Source organism: Piliocolobus tephrosceles, chromosome 4 (assembly GCF_002776525.5).
Source record: "Piliocolobus tephrosceles isolate RC106 chromosome 4, ASM277652v3, whole genome shotgun sequence".
Taxonomy (NCBI): domain Eukaryota; kingdom Metazoa; phylum Chordata; class Mammalia; order Primates; family Cercopithecidae; genus Piliocolobus; species Piliocolobus tephrosceles.
The window spans coordinates 130,380,778-130,396,941 of record NC_045437.1 but is presented as its reverse complement, the minus strand read 5'-3'; the positions used below and the strand labels follow the sequence as shown (position 1 = coordinate 130,396,941).

The window sequence follows — 16,164 nt, the reverse complement described above, 5'->3', positions numbered from 1 at the left end:
GTTGCTGTGAAGGTATTTTTTAGATGTGATTAACATTTACAATCAGGTGACTTCAAGAAAAGCCTCCATAATGTGGGTGGGCATCATCCAATTGGTAAAAGGTCATTAAGAGCAAAGATTGTGGTTTGCTGGAGAATAAATTTTGCCTCAAGACTGTAACACAGAAATTATGCTTGAGTTTCCAGCCTGTGGGCCTGCCCTACAGATTTTGAACTCTACTGCAACATCAACTCTTACCTGAATTTCCATGTCCCAAATTTCTGGCATGCCCCAGAAATTTTAGACCGCAGCCTCTGCAATCACAGCCAATTCCTTAAAATCAATCGCTCTCCATATATATCCTATTGGTTTCTTTGGAAAAACCCTGAGATGGTGTTGGAGCTGGGGTGTCAAGCCTTACACACCTCTCTGCTGGCCTCTGTGTGCCTAGGGAGGCCCAGCTCCCACTCAGAGGGCAGGACTCAGCTCCCCAGGTCTTACTGCTGCCCCCAACATTCCACCCCCTATCATAGGGAGATGCCCACCAGGGCTGATCTGAGAGAGGGAAGGAGGGGCCAGCCCAAGAGGGGATGCCTAGGACAAGAGGCGAGAGACCAAGAGCAGGTGACGTGTTTATTGTGGGACACCTCTTTCTGGGTGCCGCGCTGGCTGTGAGGGAACCCTCATGATCCCCAGGCCCCAGAACAGACAGACACAAGAACTTGAATCCAAACTGCTTGCACATAAATAGAAGGGAGGTTGGCAAAGGAAAAAAAGAAAAACAACAAACGAACGTGCAGTCTCCTATGCTAGTGTGACACGGTGGCAGAGTCTTATCCACACCCCGTCTCTTTTCTTACTGTCTCCACGCTAAGATTTTCATTTGCTCTGGAAAGATTCACCATCTTCAGATCTGACTCAGCAGCATGCAGCTGTCTTCCTGGCGGCCCCAGGCACAGTCTCCAGGACTGGCAAGGGGCTAAGAAAACCAAGACAGGTATTCCTCAAAAAAAACAAAAATTGCTTCCACAGTTCTTTGCATCTCCCAGTTTTGATGGGTGAACGATGCGTCCTCCAACCCCGAACTAAACCAAAGAAGATGCTAAAGCACAAGCTGCGAGTCAGAATAAAAAACATATTGCACATGGTTACAAGAGTCTTCCTGAGAGCCCTCTCACTGCAGATCCCTAAATACTGGCTTTTGATCCAACCAGTCACTTGCCTATCAATGGTGGTATAATATGCCATGTACATCCCACACCCCAAATCCAGTGGGACTAAGCAAATCTTCCACATTGCTATCCTTCGCTATCAGCCACACTCAAAGCCGAGACTGGGTTCAACTCATGCACTGTAAGTATGTGGTGGAGAGAGGTGGCAATTGTTTAAATCTTTGTCTTCCTTTCAACGAGCTTCTCCCTCCCTGGGTAGTCATTAAAGTTCTAGAGGTGAACACAGCCTCCAAGACGTGGAATCTTCTGGAACTGAGAGCTGGGAAAGCGGTTCTCTCCAACCATATGCTTTCGAAAAGGAAGCTCTGTGGTTACCTGCCGGTCCGTCACAAGTTGGGTTCAAACTCGGGTTCCAACTTAACAGCCCTCATGTGGGACAGGCAGTGTGGCAATTAAATTTGTTTTTTTCTCCAAAGGAATTTTCAAGTATCACCAAATCCCTGATACAGTGTGTAAACAAGACATCTTACGAAACAGAAAGCGAGACCACTTCGGGAAGCAGCAGCACATGAAATATCTAAAAGGCTGAAAATGGTTTTAGGTTCAAAAACAAAGGCAAGACAGCCACCCACTGTGCCTCGCAAGGCAAATGCTCAGGCACACACACAAACTCAGGCCCCTCTGCTCGGAGCCAGGGAAAGAAAAGCACCCAATACGGCACCCTCCGGGGCTCCTGAGAACACGCCAGGCTGCCCCTCCTTTTTCAGTGGCGTAGCTGCCATCAGCAAAGAGTAGAGAAGTCTTTAATGCTCAAAACTGGACATGCTTGAGATCAGTGGTCTGTGTCCAGTTCCCACTCTCCTGGCCTCTTACCAAGTCTTTCTTGATTCACTGGCCCCTGCGTGGGGGGACGGCCACCAAGCCATCCTTTTGTACCCCAGTCACACGTGGCAGATGTTTCTCAGAGGAATGCTCTCGGGTGAGGTATGTTATTGAATGTTTTGCTCTGGGTCAGGTTTATTTAAAAGGAGCACAGACCCTCCACATTCCAAGGCTCTTCAGGGATGGCCTCCTGCTGCCTCACTTGGTTGAGCTCTCCTCTTCAGTGTCCTCTTCCTCTGCCCAGATCTCCAAGGCTTCCTCGTGAGGTCTGGAGGTGGCCTATCTGTCAAAGCAGCCAGTGGGGAACATGTGGCTCCCACTGAAGTAGCTGCTTCCGTAGGTAGTGGCGAGGCAGTGCCTGGGCTCAGCTGCAATGGCCACCTGCATGCTAAGGGATGCAGGGATGGGCACGGGACACATATCCAGGGGCTGGAGAGGGGGGTACGGGGTGTGGAGGGATGAGCCTGTGCTCCCCGAGAGCAGGCTCCCTGAATGGTGGGCCTGCAAGGAGTCCCGATAGGCCAAGCATAGGTCCTGCACGGGGGTCTGGAACTGTGCCAGGGTGGTCGCTGGCTGGCCGAGGGCCGGGTAGGCTGGTGGCTGGAACAGCACTTGGGTAGGGGTGGGGGGTGTGCTGGGCACCATCGCCAAGGCCTGGCTCTTGACGGCTACGGCATCCTTGAGGACGTTGTCATACACTCTGAAACAAGAAGACCTGGGTGAGAACTGGAGGCCAAAAGCTACCAGATGCCTGTGTGTGTCTCTACCTGCCTTGCTAAGTGGGACTGGAAGAGATGCCGTGTGCCCTGTGTCCACCGGGCCTTACCCGGCTGTGCTCATTGTGTGTGGCACTGCTCCAGCTGTTCACCAACTAGATTCAGGCCTTGGCTCTCAGCTTGGATCTGCTTCCTACAGAAAACTTCTTCTGGCCCCTCCAGACTAGACTGGCTATCCCCGCAGCCCCACGCTGATTCTCTCCAGTCAATACCCCAGAGAGTAACCTGCTCCAGAGGATAACTTCTAGTTACCTGGCTGCCAGGAGGATCACGCCTGCTTGTGCTCACCAATACATTCCCTGCCCCTGGCACGGGAGTGTTCCTGGGGCCTGAATGAAGCCAATCTCTGCTTTCCAGGCAATTCTGGGCCAGCTCCCTCCCCAGCAGGGTCACTCCTTAGCTAGCTGATACCAACCAAATTGACCCCTGAAGCCTGGGATTTTTCACCTGAAAACAGGGCTGGAACAGAGACTTCTGCCATCTCAAAAAAAGCTTCCCATGTAGCTTTTTGGGAAAACAAAACAATTAGAGGCTTATGTAAGGTATGCACCGACACTCAGACCAGGCTTTGGAGACCTTCTCAAAAACACAAATTTTAAAACAAGGTCTAGGGAGTAGGACTGACTTTTCAGAGGAATGAGATAAAGGCAGTCGCCAGCAAAGCTTCCCACATCGGGGAAGGCTCTCTTCAGGGGTCTAAGGGCTTCTGCTTTGCCCACACGGCCCACCAGTCAGTTAGGCCAGCACCCAGGATACGCGGTGCCTGGCAGGTGGAAAGGGAACTGGACAGTGTGTGCCTACTGGGAATGGCTCTGTCCTGTCTGCCTTGCTCCCTGCAGTGACTGGGGCACGTTTGCTTCCAATGTCAGTTTCAGGGTGTTAGGCCCATGATGCCTTTAAATATCTTCTCTGACACACTGAATATTTCCTCCCCGAGATTCCCTGTGGTAAGTCACTCGGAGCTTACCTGGCTAAGAGGTCAGCTTGTGACCATGTCTGAGAAAAGTAGCTTATAATGGAAGTCCTTCAATGTGATTATCTATAAGATTACACTGGGACTTAGATCAAATAGCCTAGACATTTAAAGGTGCAAACAACCCTCTTTTCCCTTGATGCCTGACTTTAAAGATGTAAACCCAGCCGGGTGCGGTGGCTCACACCTGTAATCTCAGCACTTTGGGAGGCCGAGATGGGTGGATCATGAGGTCAGGAGTTCAAGACCAGCCTGACCAACATGGTGAAACCCCCATCTCTACTAAAAATACAAAAATTAGCTGGGCTTGGTGGTACACGCCTGTAATCCCAGCTACTCAGGAGGCTGAGGCAAGAGAATTGCTTGAATCTGGGCGACGGAGGTTGCAGTGAGCCAAGATCGTGCCACTGCACGCCAGCCTGGGCGACAGCGTGAGACTCTATCTCAAAAAAAAAATAATAATAATAAATAAATAAATAAATAAATAAATAAATAAATAAATAAAAATAAAAAGCAAACCCGAAGCTATCCAAAATAGGAAGAACTGGTTCTTGAAACCCCACTTCTACCAGGAGTCACCATGGCCCACTTTCCCTGAGACCCTGTAGCTGGAAGAACCACCCCAAGCTCCAGACTCAGGAAACAGCCTGTGGCCCGAGACAGGCCTCAAGGCAAGAGGAACCTCACTATTTCAGAAGCACAGGATTCAGGGGAGAAACTTACACCAGCAGGATTTCAATACACGTGCTGAGGTGTTCCAGGGAATAGCTTGAGATCCGCTGCAGGTCTCTGGTCCAGTAGGGAGAAAGCTGCAGGCAAATCCTGGAGGCCCCAACACAGGCCGCAGCGACCACAGAAGGCTGGAATTTATAGAATACGTGATCTGAAAGAAAGCCACAGAGGGAGTCAGCATCCAAATCCTCCCCTTGAAATCCCAGGCCCACCCTGAGAATGGATGGACGAATGAATCATTTTCAAGGCTGTTCATCGCCACCCTATAAATAGGATGGAAAATTAGAAACTGTGAAGTTCCATTTTTGAATCTTAACGTTGGCTCTTGGTTTGGGATTTCTTTTTTGTTGAGAAAGGGTCTCACTCTGTCGCCTAGGCTGGAGTGCAGTGGCGAGATCACGGCTCACTGCAGCCTCAACTTCCCGGGCCCAAGAGATCCTACTACCTCAGCCTCTTGAGGAGCTGGGACTACAGGTGGGCACAAACACATCTGGCTAATTTTTGTATTTTTTTGAGAGAGAGGGTTTCAGCACGTAGTCCAGGCTGGTACTGAACTCCTGAGTTCAAGCAATCCTCCTGCCTCAGCCTCCCAAAGTGCTGGGATTACAGGTGTGAGCCACCAAACTCCCAAAGTGCTGGGATTACAGGCGTGTGACCAGTCTGGGATTTCTGACAGCAGCCTAGAATAGTGTTTTCAGAATACTGTCCACGGCTCCCAGGGAGGAGCAAAGAGCTTGCTGATGTTCTACAAACAGAACTGTAAAACCTTTGTTCTTTCTTTGGTTATTATGAGAGAATGACACACTATTTCAAAGGCTTCCGTTTTGGGGTATGACTAAAAGCTACTTATTAATTGTAACAATGCCTGGCCCATAGTAGGCACTCAGTGAAAATCTACTGAATGAATGGTGGTAAGACTTTGATATTTATAACTAAAATTGGCACTTAGGTTGACTGAGGAATCTTAATGTCCAACTAAGATATCTGGCCACAAGGCAAAGCTGGTACTAAATATGTGCAAAGGCAAACAGTTGAAATTTCTACAGTTTTCCTGAATGCCACTGGATTTTCAGTTTATTACTACGTTATCTTAAATTGTTCATGATTTCTGCTGGGAGCAGTGGCTCACACCTGTAATCCCAGCACTTTGGGAGGCCAAGGCAGGCAGATCACGAGGTCAGGAGTTCGAGACCAGACTGGCCAACACGGTGAAACCCTGTCTCTACTAAAGATACAAAAAATTAGCCAGGCATGGTGGCGGGCGCCTGTAATCCCAGCTACTTGGGAGGCTGAGGCAGGAGAATGGCTTGAACCTGGGAGGCGGAGGTTGCAGTGAGCTGAGATCGTGTCATTGCACTCCAGGCTGGGTGATAGGGCACAACTTCATCTCAAAAAAAAAAAAACTTTTTTTTCATGATTTTCAATTACTTCCACTTTTGCCTTTTAAAGATCAGTTCATAGGGCAGCTAAACAACAACAACAAATTTTAAAAATAAGGTTATCAGTCAGGGTGGTAATACGGTGATAGAAACAATCATTCAGTCAGACTCCCCAGGTTCAAATCCTAGCAATGAGCAGGGCATAGTAGCCCTCGCCTGTAATCCCAGGAGTCTGAGACCAGCCTGAGCAACATAGTGAGATCCTGCCTCTAAAAAATTTTTAAAAATCAGCTGGGCACGATGGTTCACACCTGTAATCCCAGCACTTTGGGAGGCCGAGATGGGCGGATCATGAGGTCAGGAGATCGGGACCATCCTGGCTAACACGGTGAAACCTCGTCTCTACTAAAAAAATACAAAAAACTAGCCAGGCATGGTGGCGGGCGCCTATAGTTCCCAGCCACTCTGGAGGCTGAGGCAGGAGAATGGCGTGAACCCGGGAGGCGGAGCTTGCAGTGAACCCAGATTGTGCCACTGCACTCCAGTCTGGGCGATGGAGCAAGACTCCGCCTCCAAAAAAATATAAAAATAAAAAAATAAAAAAATCCTAGCAATAACCTTGGGTAAGTTACAGCATCAGTTTCCTCTTCTGTAAAATATGATTAATGGAGGTGATTTTGGTGTGGGGTTGCTGTGAGGTTCAAATGAGATAACGTGTGCAAAGCACTGAAGCAAGACACCTGGCATGCAGTAAATGCTCAGTTAATGCTTGGGATCACAATCACTGAACTTTTTTTTTTTTTTTTTTGAGACGTTTCGCTCTGTCACCCAGGCTGGAGTGCAGTGGCAGGATCTCGGCTCACTGCAAGCTCCATCTCCCGGGTTCATGCCATTCTCCTGCCTCAGCCTCCTGAGTGGCTGGGACTACAGGGGCCCGCCACCACGCCTGGCTAGTTTTTTGTATTTTTTTAGTAGAGACGAGGTTTCACCGTGTTAGCCAGGATGGTCTCGATCTCCTGACCTCATGATCTGCCAGTCTCGGCCTCCCAAAGTGCTGGGATTACAGGCTTGAGATTTTTTCTTTTTTAGATGAAGTCTTGTTCTTGTCGCCCAGGCTGGAGTTCAATGGCACAGTCTCAGCTCAATGCAACCTCCACCTCCCGGGTTCAAGCGATTCTCCTGCCTCAGCCTCCCAAGTAGCTGGGACTATAGGCACCCACCACCATGCCTGGCTAATTTTTGTATTTTAGTAGAGACAGGGTTTCACTATGTTGGCCAGGCTGGTCTTGAACTCCTGACCTCAGGTGATCTGCTCGCCTCAGCCTCCCAAATTGCTGGAATTATAGGCATGAGCCACTGTGCCCAGTCCAATCATTGATCTGGATACTCATGCCCATTTTAGTTTGTGGTAGGTTATGGGATGGTTGTATCAGCAGTATTTTTTTGTTTTTTTAAGACGGAGTCTCACTGGTCAAAATGGCTGGCACGAAGGCTGCTGCAGCATCAGGCAAGTGGCTGGATTCGAAAATGGTATTACAATGCCGCAGGATTCAATAAACTGGGGTTAATGAGAGATGACACAATATATGAGAAAGAAGATGTAAAAGAAGCCATAAGAAGGCTTCCTGAGAACGTTTATAATGACAGGATGTTTCACATGTAGAGAGCACTGGACCTGACCATGAAGCATCAGATCTTGCCTAAAGAGCAGTGGTGGACCAAATACGAAGAGAAAAATTTCTACCTTGAACTGTATCTGAAAGAGGTTACTTGGGAAAGAAAAGAAAGAGAAGAATGGGCAAAGAGGTAATCATGTAATTGAAGTCTGTGGATGCAGCTCTTACAAAGATGATTAAACTTGAAACAATCTTAAGAATTATTTGGTCTACAGATATTTTACTTTAAATAAATGTCTACTGTAAAAAACAAACAAAAAAAAAGATGGAGTCTTGCTCTGTCGCCAGGTTGGAGTGCAGTGGCGCAATCTCCGCTCACTGTAATCTCTGCCTCCTGAGTTCAAGCAATTCCCCTGCCTCAGCCTCCCAAATAGCTGGGATTACAGGCACGCACCACCACACCTGGTTAATTTTTTGTATTTTAGTAGAGACGGAGTTTCCCCATGTTGGCCAGGATGGTCTCGATCTCCTGATCCGCCCGCCTCAGCCTCCCATTACAGGAGTGAGCTACCGCACCTGGCTGTATCAGCAGTGTTTTTGACCCAGTTAACATCTAGATTTTAAAACACTGGGAAGAGTGAGTTTCAAGTAAGTTTCAAGTAACAGGGTAACTTTTATTGCTACATGCTATCTATATGATGGCAGTATTTGAGAATAACCGATCTGCAAATCTGTGCTATGTAATTCATTTGCAATGTTCCCAGTTACTGTAAGAAAAATTACCAGGTGATCTGTAAGTTTCTAGATTTCCAGCTGCCTGTACATAAGTTGCTATTTCTCTTTTACGTGTTACTGGTAACACACTGGGCTAATCCTTGCCCTTTCTTTGCTTATCGCCGGCAAAGTAAGAGTGATCTGGGTGCACAGGCCCCAGTGAGAAGGCCTGATCTCGATGGACATGCCTTTGAGAGCCGCCTGACCTTGACCCCTGGGTGGGTGGGGAAGGGGTGGGAAGTCCTGCCATTGGGTCCCAGCTGTTACCTTGCAGGGTGACCTCTAGGAAGTAATGGGCATACTCCTTGAGGCACTCTTTGGTCTTGCGGGGGCAGGTGGTGGGCCAGGTGTGGCAGTGGTGGTCCTTCTGGCTGACGGAGGCCAAGAGGTAGTAGTCCAGGAAGTGGGCAGGCGTGGGCAGGCAGAGGTTCCAGCTGAAGGCCTCCAGGAGCAGCAGCTCTGTGCTGAGCAGCTCCTTCTTGGTGAGGGTGAAGTTCTGGCTGCTCAGGATCCTCGTGCTGTTTATTTGCTCCAACTTGGGGACATGGTCTTCCCGATCCTCGAACTTACCTGTGGGGGAGCAGGGGAAGCAGGGGTTACTGGAAGACATTTACCTGCACCCAGAAAGCTAACGGCCCACCTTACAGTGCCTGGACAGTGCTGGCAAAGAAGACAGAAAGCAGACAGGCCGGACTGAGGAGGAATAAGAGCACTCATTCCAGATCTGCCAAACATAGGCTTGAATCTGCAAGCCATCACTTCCCACTGGGGGATCATGGCTAGGTGTCTCAGCCTCTCCGTGACTCAGCTTCCTCATCTGTAAGATGGATCCTATACTTCGTAAGACTTCTGTTAGAGTCAATGGGAAAATGAACACCAAATGCTCAGACCAGCCTCTGGAACACAGAAAGCAGGTGACAGTGGTCAGCAGCAGCCAGGGGCTGGGGAATAAGGTGCTCTTTCTGCTCTCCATCTGGCCCTAAACCAATCCAACCTCCTGGCTAGAGTCAGCATGGCCGCGCAAACCCGGCCCTGTCCCTCCACGGGTAGAAAAGCTCTTCAATGGCTTCCCGCTATCCTTGCTGTTGAATTCGAACTGTGTAAACGGGGTCTCAGTTTGGGTTCCCTCTGGTTTCCAGGTCTTGGAAGGTGAGCCCAGGAAAGCTCAGTAGGTGGGGGAAGAGAACAGGAAAGGGAAGAAAGCCCAAAAGGACACAAGGGAGTCACCACTGTGGATAACCCGAGCTTAATCCTACTGAGGAATTCTGAGAAACAGCCTAAGACAGGTCTCAGGTTATCCCAACCACGGGTTAAAGAGCAGAGGCATTTACAGAGCAACCCCTGGCAGTCATCAGTTATGGATGCTCTGAGGGGACAATGTGGGGTCCTTGTGCCCTGAGGGTCAAGAGTCAGGGGCTGGTGAGGGGCATGACAGCTTCCACCGTGTGAGGCTCTGCAGAGTGTGGGCCTCTCCAGCCTCAATGTTCCTCACGCTGGGGAAACCACCCCACAGGTGGCCGTGGACCCCGTCCCTGGCAGTTCTTGCCTATAAGCCTTCATTGACACAGCCCCCCGGGCCTGGAGCACCCTTCCCCATCCTCTCCTCACTCAGCCAACCCTGACATGTCCTTCACCTCGAGTCCCCGCCTCTCAGAAGTCATCCTCCACACCAGCCCCCTATACTGTACGACTCCCACATCAGGTGGTGAGGCCTTGAAGGGCCTGGCCTTGGTCTGATCACCCGTGACCCAAAGCCAGCCTCATGGGGTGTGGAGCTGCCACTAAGCAAATGCCAAAAGAGGCAGTGGGGCGACCCAGCTGACCTCAAAGCACACCTCAGTGCTCACGAAGGGAACGGCAAACAACACACGCATGCACCTGCTCCCAGCTGCAGGCGCCTGTGACCCAGTTCCCATCTCTCATGCTGCTTAGGGGAGATAAGGAAGGAACCACCCCAGCAGATACAACACACTCCTGAGGACGGCTCAAAAGACGTCACCGCAGAATCAATCAACTGTGTCTCAGCAGGCCAGGGTCGCTCCCTTCTCGGCAAAACTTGCAGCAGCCCACTCAGTGGGTAACGATGACCTGACACAAAGCTCTGGACTTTGATGCAGAGGAGTGGAAATGTATGAGACAGTGAAGGGCAGAGGCACTACCAGCCCCGCACCATGCAGTTTACAGCAAGCCCACACTCCATCAGAGCCCAGTCGCTCAGCCTGCAATGGTGCTGTGTCCGAAGTACACACTTTCTTGTCTTGCACACAAGAGCTACTCAGGCAGGCCAATGCGAGGTCAAAGCTTCCCAGAGAGGAAGAGCCCCCTGCATGGCTGGAAATCCCAGGGTTGAGGCTCTGGCCGACCGGCTCTATTGGCTTCGGCAGCGCCGCCTGTCCCCACCCCCCAGCACTCCCTCTCCAAGCACAGGATCCAGCCACGTGGAACTCCGACTCCTCCCGGGGCTGGGAATGCTCTTCCCCTCACCTCCCTTATCTGTGTCCTCCAGAGCTCAGTTTAGAGACCTCCAGGTATTAAAGGGACTTCTACACTCAGATTATTTGCTTAACATCCAAGTATTAATATTAATGGCTGGCATCTGACTCTAAGCCTCGTAAGAACGGGAACTGAGTCCGAACCATTTGCTGCTGTGCCGGCAGTTCTCAGCACATGCCTGACATATAGTAGGTACCCAGTAAATATTTGTTAAATGAATGAACAGTCCTCTCAGGAAAGAGATATTTTAGGCCATTTGATTTTTTCTCTGATGATCTTGTATTTCCCAGTTTTTTCTCCAATGATCATGTATTCTTTGTGTAGTTTTTAAAAGGAAGAATTTTATTTATTTATTTTTTCCAACAGCTTCCCTGAATCTTGTGCTGAGCCAGCCTTGGTTGCATGCACTCAATAGAAACGAGCTCTCTTTCCCTCCCCAGAGCAGGAGGTGGCGAGGTGCAGGTGCACTGTACTGGGGTGGCACTAAGACCCTTGCACAGCACTGCTGGCAGCCAGCAATCTCTTAGAACTGACAGATGTGCTCAGTCAGATTAGTTTCCTCCTCCCCTCCCTGCTTTTCAAACCTTTCAGAGCTCTGCTACCAGGCCCAAGAGGATTATCCTCCAATGGAAGGCACCAAGGATTACTGCGGAATCTGATTTCACCTGCTCCCTCTGCTTCCTGGGGACGCACCACACGGCAGGCCACAGCCAGGCAGAGCTGGGTCTGAATCCTCAGGAGTTTGCTCTGGACCCACAAGCACTAAACTCTACAGGCTGTTCATTTGCTTATGATGTAGGACCACGTCCCACGTGAAGACAAAATGGAGCTGCAGAACGGAAAGTGCTTCACAAGCCCCCGGTACACAGAATGGGCTGTGCTCCCAGCTGGCCACGCACTGGCTCCTGGCAGGAACCTTCTAGGTAGGTTCTTTACAATCCTCAGAGGCTCAGAGAAGAAGCTGATGGGAGAACTCAGCTTCTACACCCAGAAGCAGACTTCAGAGCCCCTGCTTTAACTGCTGGCCAGGCCAAGCCCAGGTTAGCGACTATCCCCTAGCACAACACATTTCGCAGCCAGAAAAGATTTTATGAGTTTCCTGATGCTGCACGTGCCTGGCAGACATTTCCTCCCCTCCTCCCAGGACTGTGAGTGGGGCTGGCCTGTTGTCCCCAGCGCTGCCACCCCCAAGCACTGTTACTCAGCTGCTTTCTCCTTATCAACAAACTGCACAGGCAACAGATGCTTAGAAGACTTCAGGCAAGTCCCCTGGGAAAGGCTGGGACCAGAATGCTGAGTCTTTCTAAGCCAGACAACAGCCACGGATTCTCTGACTCCTTTGATGCACTTTTGATTCTGAAAATTTTCAAATCAGAGAAAAGATGAAAGAGAACAATGAACACATAAGACCCTTCACCAGACTCTGCCCTTGCTGACCCTGATCCGTGTGTGCTCTGTCTAGGTGTATTCTGTCTGTAAATACTGGTTTTGTTGGACCATTTCTAGTCAAGTTGCAGACATGACATGCCACCCCTGAACACTTCAGCATCTGTTCCTGAGGTCATTTTCCTACAAATTGTAATGCTTATTAGCATTTCTAAGACATGAACATTAATGCAATCACATTTTCTAACATTCAGTCCACATCTGACTTTCTCCAGGGGCCCTAAAAATGCCTTTTATAACCTTTGTTTTGTGTTTTTGGATCCAGAATCCAAACTAGGTTCACACACGGAGTCTATGATCGCTGAAGTCCCCTCGTTTCGTTTGTTTTTCATGACACTGACTCTGGGAGAATCTAGGCCAGTTGTCTTGTAAAATGCTCCACATTCTGGATCTGTCTGATTGTTTCCTCACAATTAGATGCAGGTCAAACAGTACAGGCAAGAAAATGACAGAGACTGTTCTGTCCTCACCCACTGGACCACAGCAGGAGTCCTAGGCAATGTCACTTTGTACCGGCCTACATTAGATCAATTGATTAAGGTGGTGACACAAGACCGCTCCAGTTCAAGGTACCGGCTTCCCTGGGAAATTAATAAGTAATCTGTGAGGGGACACTGTGAATATCCTGTTTCTCAAAAATCTTTAGCTCAATGGCTTTACATCCATGGATGATCCTTTTCTGAATAAATTATTATACTGGGGGTTGGTGGTTGAAAAGGAAGTTTTAAAAATCCTATCATTCCATCTACATTTTTCTTTTTTGATGTTCATATTGTCCTAAATTGGAACAGCAGGAGCCCTATCAACCTCTTTTTTTTTTGAGACAGGGTCTCACTCCTGTCGCACAGGCTGGAGTGCAAGTGGCTCAATCTCGGCTCACCGTATCTTCAACTTTCTAGACTCAGGTGACCCTCCCACCTCAGCCTCCTGAGTAGCTAGGTATACGGGCACACGCCACCACGCCTGGCCAATTTTTGTATTTTCAGTAGAGCCCAGACTGGTCGAATTCCTGGGCTCAAGTGATCTGCCCGCCCCGGCCTCCCAAAGTGTTGGGATTACAGGCATTAGCCACTGCGCCTGGTCACTATCAACATACTTAAAAGATTGAAAAGCATTCTAAACCTACAGAAGTACTTCCTCTGGCTCTCAGAGGCCAGGCAGATGCACGTGTACCCTTAGTGTTGGTGGTGCTGGTGGTGCCTGTAAGTGATGCCTCTTATGTGCCTTCCTTTCTGCACCTGGCTGGCTGATTCCTGACACCACTTCCTGAGGCTGGCACAAAGCGCTCCTGGGCAATTCGTGGCAGGTGAGGATGGCCATCCATGTGGCCTACATGCTTAACCACAGATGAGGCCGTGGTGGCAAGATGCTATGGATCCAGCTTACAGACCAGCTTTTTATTTTTTTATTTTTGAATTAGAAAAAACTTGTGAGAACACATAATACAAAGTTTACCATTTTTCACTGTACAGTTCAGTGGCATTATACGGACATTCACAATGATGGGCAGCCATCACCACCATCCCTCTCCAGAAAGTTTTTCATCTTGCTGAAACTCTGTCCCCATTAAACAATCATTCCTAGGTCCCCCCACTCCCAAGTCCTTGGCAACCACATTCTACTTTCTTTCTCTATGAAGGTGACCACTCTGAAGACTGGCTTATGTTCCACCTACTGTCCTGGCAATCAAGCCTCAAGGTAGACCAAACAGGATTCCTGACTTTTCTGAATTAGCGCCAAGATGAGCAATATTTTTAATTGCTTAAAAAGCCATTTTATTTTAGAAAATGTTAAATATACATAAAGAGACAGAGAAACGTTATTATAATGAAGTCCCTTGAATGTTATTACCCGGTTCCAACAATCATTAACATTTACATTGCCTTTAAAAATAACCGAAAACTTACACAAAAAGGTAACCAGCACAGAACAAGATTCTGTAAAAATTCAGCATTGCCTCATTCCTGTGGCCCAGGCCCGAGTGTGGCCCACCCCCAACTAGACAGACTGTGTTCTGCACTATGCCCCATGAATTCCCCCAAAAGTCCTTCACGCCTCGGAAGATGCCTACTGACGGACCCATTCAGGGCTACCTGGTGCACTGCACATTCAGGTGCTTAACCCAGGCTCAGAGATGAGGCCAAAGTTTCCTGGCTAAAGAGAAACAGGTTTGAAAGCCACAGCTGGCTACTTTTCTTCCCTAAAGAAATGCAATGCCAGCCAGGCGTGGCGGCTCACACCTGTAATCCCAGCACTTTGGGAGGCCACAGTGGGTGGATCTCGAGGTCAGAAGTTCAAGACCAGCCTGTCCAATACAGTGAAACCCCGTCTCTACTAAAAAAATTAAAAAATTACCCAGGTGTGGTGGTGTGTGTCCCAGCTACTTGGGAGGCTGAGGCAATCGCTTGAACCCGGGCGGCAAAGGTTGCAGTGAGCCAAGACCACGCCACTGCACTCCAGCCTGGGCAACAGAGTGAGACTCCATCTCAAAAAAGAGAGAGAGAGAGACAGAGAAAGAGAGAGAAAGAAAGAAAGAGAAAAGAAAAGAAAAGAAAAGAGAAGAAAAGAGAAAGAAAAGAAAAGAAAGAAATGCAATGCCCCAGCCTGGCCAACATAGTGAAACACTGTCTCTACTAAAATACAAAAATCAGCTGGGTGTGGTGGTGCATGCCTGTAATCCCAGCTACTCAGGAGGCTGAGGCAGAACTGCTTGAACCCCGCGGAGGTTGCCGTGAGCCAAGGTCGCACCACTGCACTCTAGCCTGGGCGACAGAGCGAGACTCTGTCTGGTGGGGCGGGGCGGGGGGGAAAGAAATGCAATGCCTTTAAAAACAGGCAAAGTTATTCCTCCACAAGAATGGCCGCTGTCCTATTAAAATATCTCTTCCTCATTTTATCCCATAATGAGAACCAGAATTTTATCAGAAGTTGAGACCCCAGAGCTATCCCATGCCCCTCCAGCAGCCGCCAGCCTACCCTGCAGGTGCTGGTGATAAAGGAAAGATGGGGCTGACGGCTCAGAGGGATCAAGAACCGCCCAGTGGTGTCCAGGCCTTGCCTTTTCCCAGGTGGGGCCTGACATCTATCCTCCCAGGTGCCTGTGGGGAGTGCTATGCAGTCAGGTGGCAAGGACAGAAGAGGAAAGAGAAAGTTCTGGCTGAAAGGCTTTTTCCCAGCTTTGCAGCCTTTGCTGGCAAGGGAGGCGAGCATCCCAGGAGTGGAAGCCCAGGCAGGGCCAGGCTCAATAGAGACCTATCTGATGCTAATGCTTTTTTCCCTCAGATTCTTCCTTCCTGGAGGGGAGGGGAGAAAAGTAGCCCCAGAAAAGGCAGAACTTCTACCAGCTTTATTTATGGCCTTGGAGCCGGTGTGACGAGGGACAGCCAGGATTCTGGGGGAGGTCCCCACCAGAAACAGGCAGGAATGTCCTGGGGCAGAGGCGGGGCAGGGGCTCAAGTGCCAGTTTCCCATCCTCACTCCTGGTATCATTTGTGTGATCTTGGGCAATCACCTGGAAACCCACACCTCACAGGGCAGTAGGGAGGGCGCAAGGAGTGTCCCAGGTAACAGGATGGGCATGTGGGAGGTGCTCTATAAATGATAGCAGCTGCTGTATTATTTATTGAACATGGTATTCTTTGCACTCCAGACCCGGGATCTTCTTAAGTCCTGTTAGCTAGACATATTTTCTTACAGGTGCTGAAAGGAGCTGAAAAAAGCTCAACAAAAGGCTCCCCTACCCTTACCCAACTCCACAGTCCAGGCTGTGCTGGAATGCATGGAGTGGACTAGAGTCGTTACAGCTTCCTTTCCCCAGGACTGTGACCTTGAACTCTGACCTCCTGCTGGTGATTTCCAGGCTCACAGTCAGGGAGGAAGAAAGGGGAGTGTTGCATCCAAGGCCTTTCCCAGATGTCCCCCTCCCCAGGGTGAGACTTTTCT

At 49.4% G+C, this 16,164-nt stretch overlaps 1 protein-coding gene and 1 pseudogene across 2 annotated transcripts in view; one reads left to right on the top strand and one right to left on the bottom strand.

Moving 5' to 3' along the window:
* Positions 1-594: 594 nt before the first annotated feature.
* The window catches only part of CCNJL (cyclin J like), a 58,141-nt gene continuing 42,571 nt past the window's right edge, over positions 595-16,164 (bottom strand). For both annotated transcript variants that reach the window (XM_023218864.2, XM_023218863.2), the window contains exons 4-6: positions 8,551-8,853; positions 4,506-4,665; positions 595-2,733 (exon numbers count right to left, since the gene is read on the bottom strand). In XM_023218864.2, coding sequence (XP_023074632.1) covers positions 2,313-2,733; positions 4,506-4,665; positions 8,551-8,853 — 884 coding nt within the window. In that variant the 3' untranslated portion in view covers positions 595-2,312. The remainder of the gene's footprint in view (positions 2,734-4,505; positions 4,666-8,550; positions 8,854-16,164) is intronic.
* On the top strand, positions 7,370-7,703 carry LOC111547183 (annotated as a pseudogene).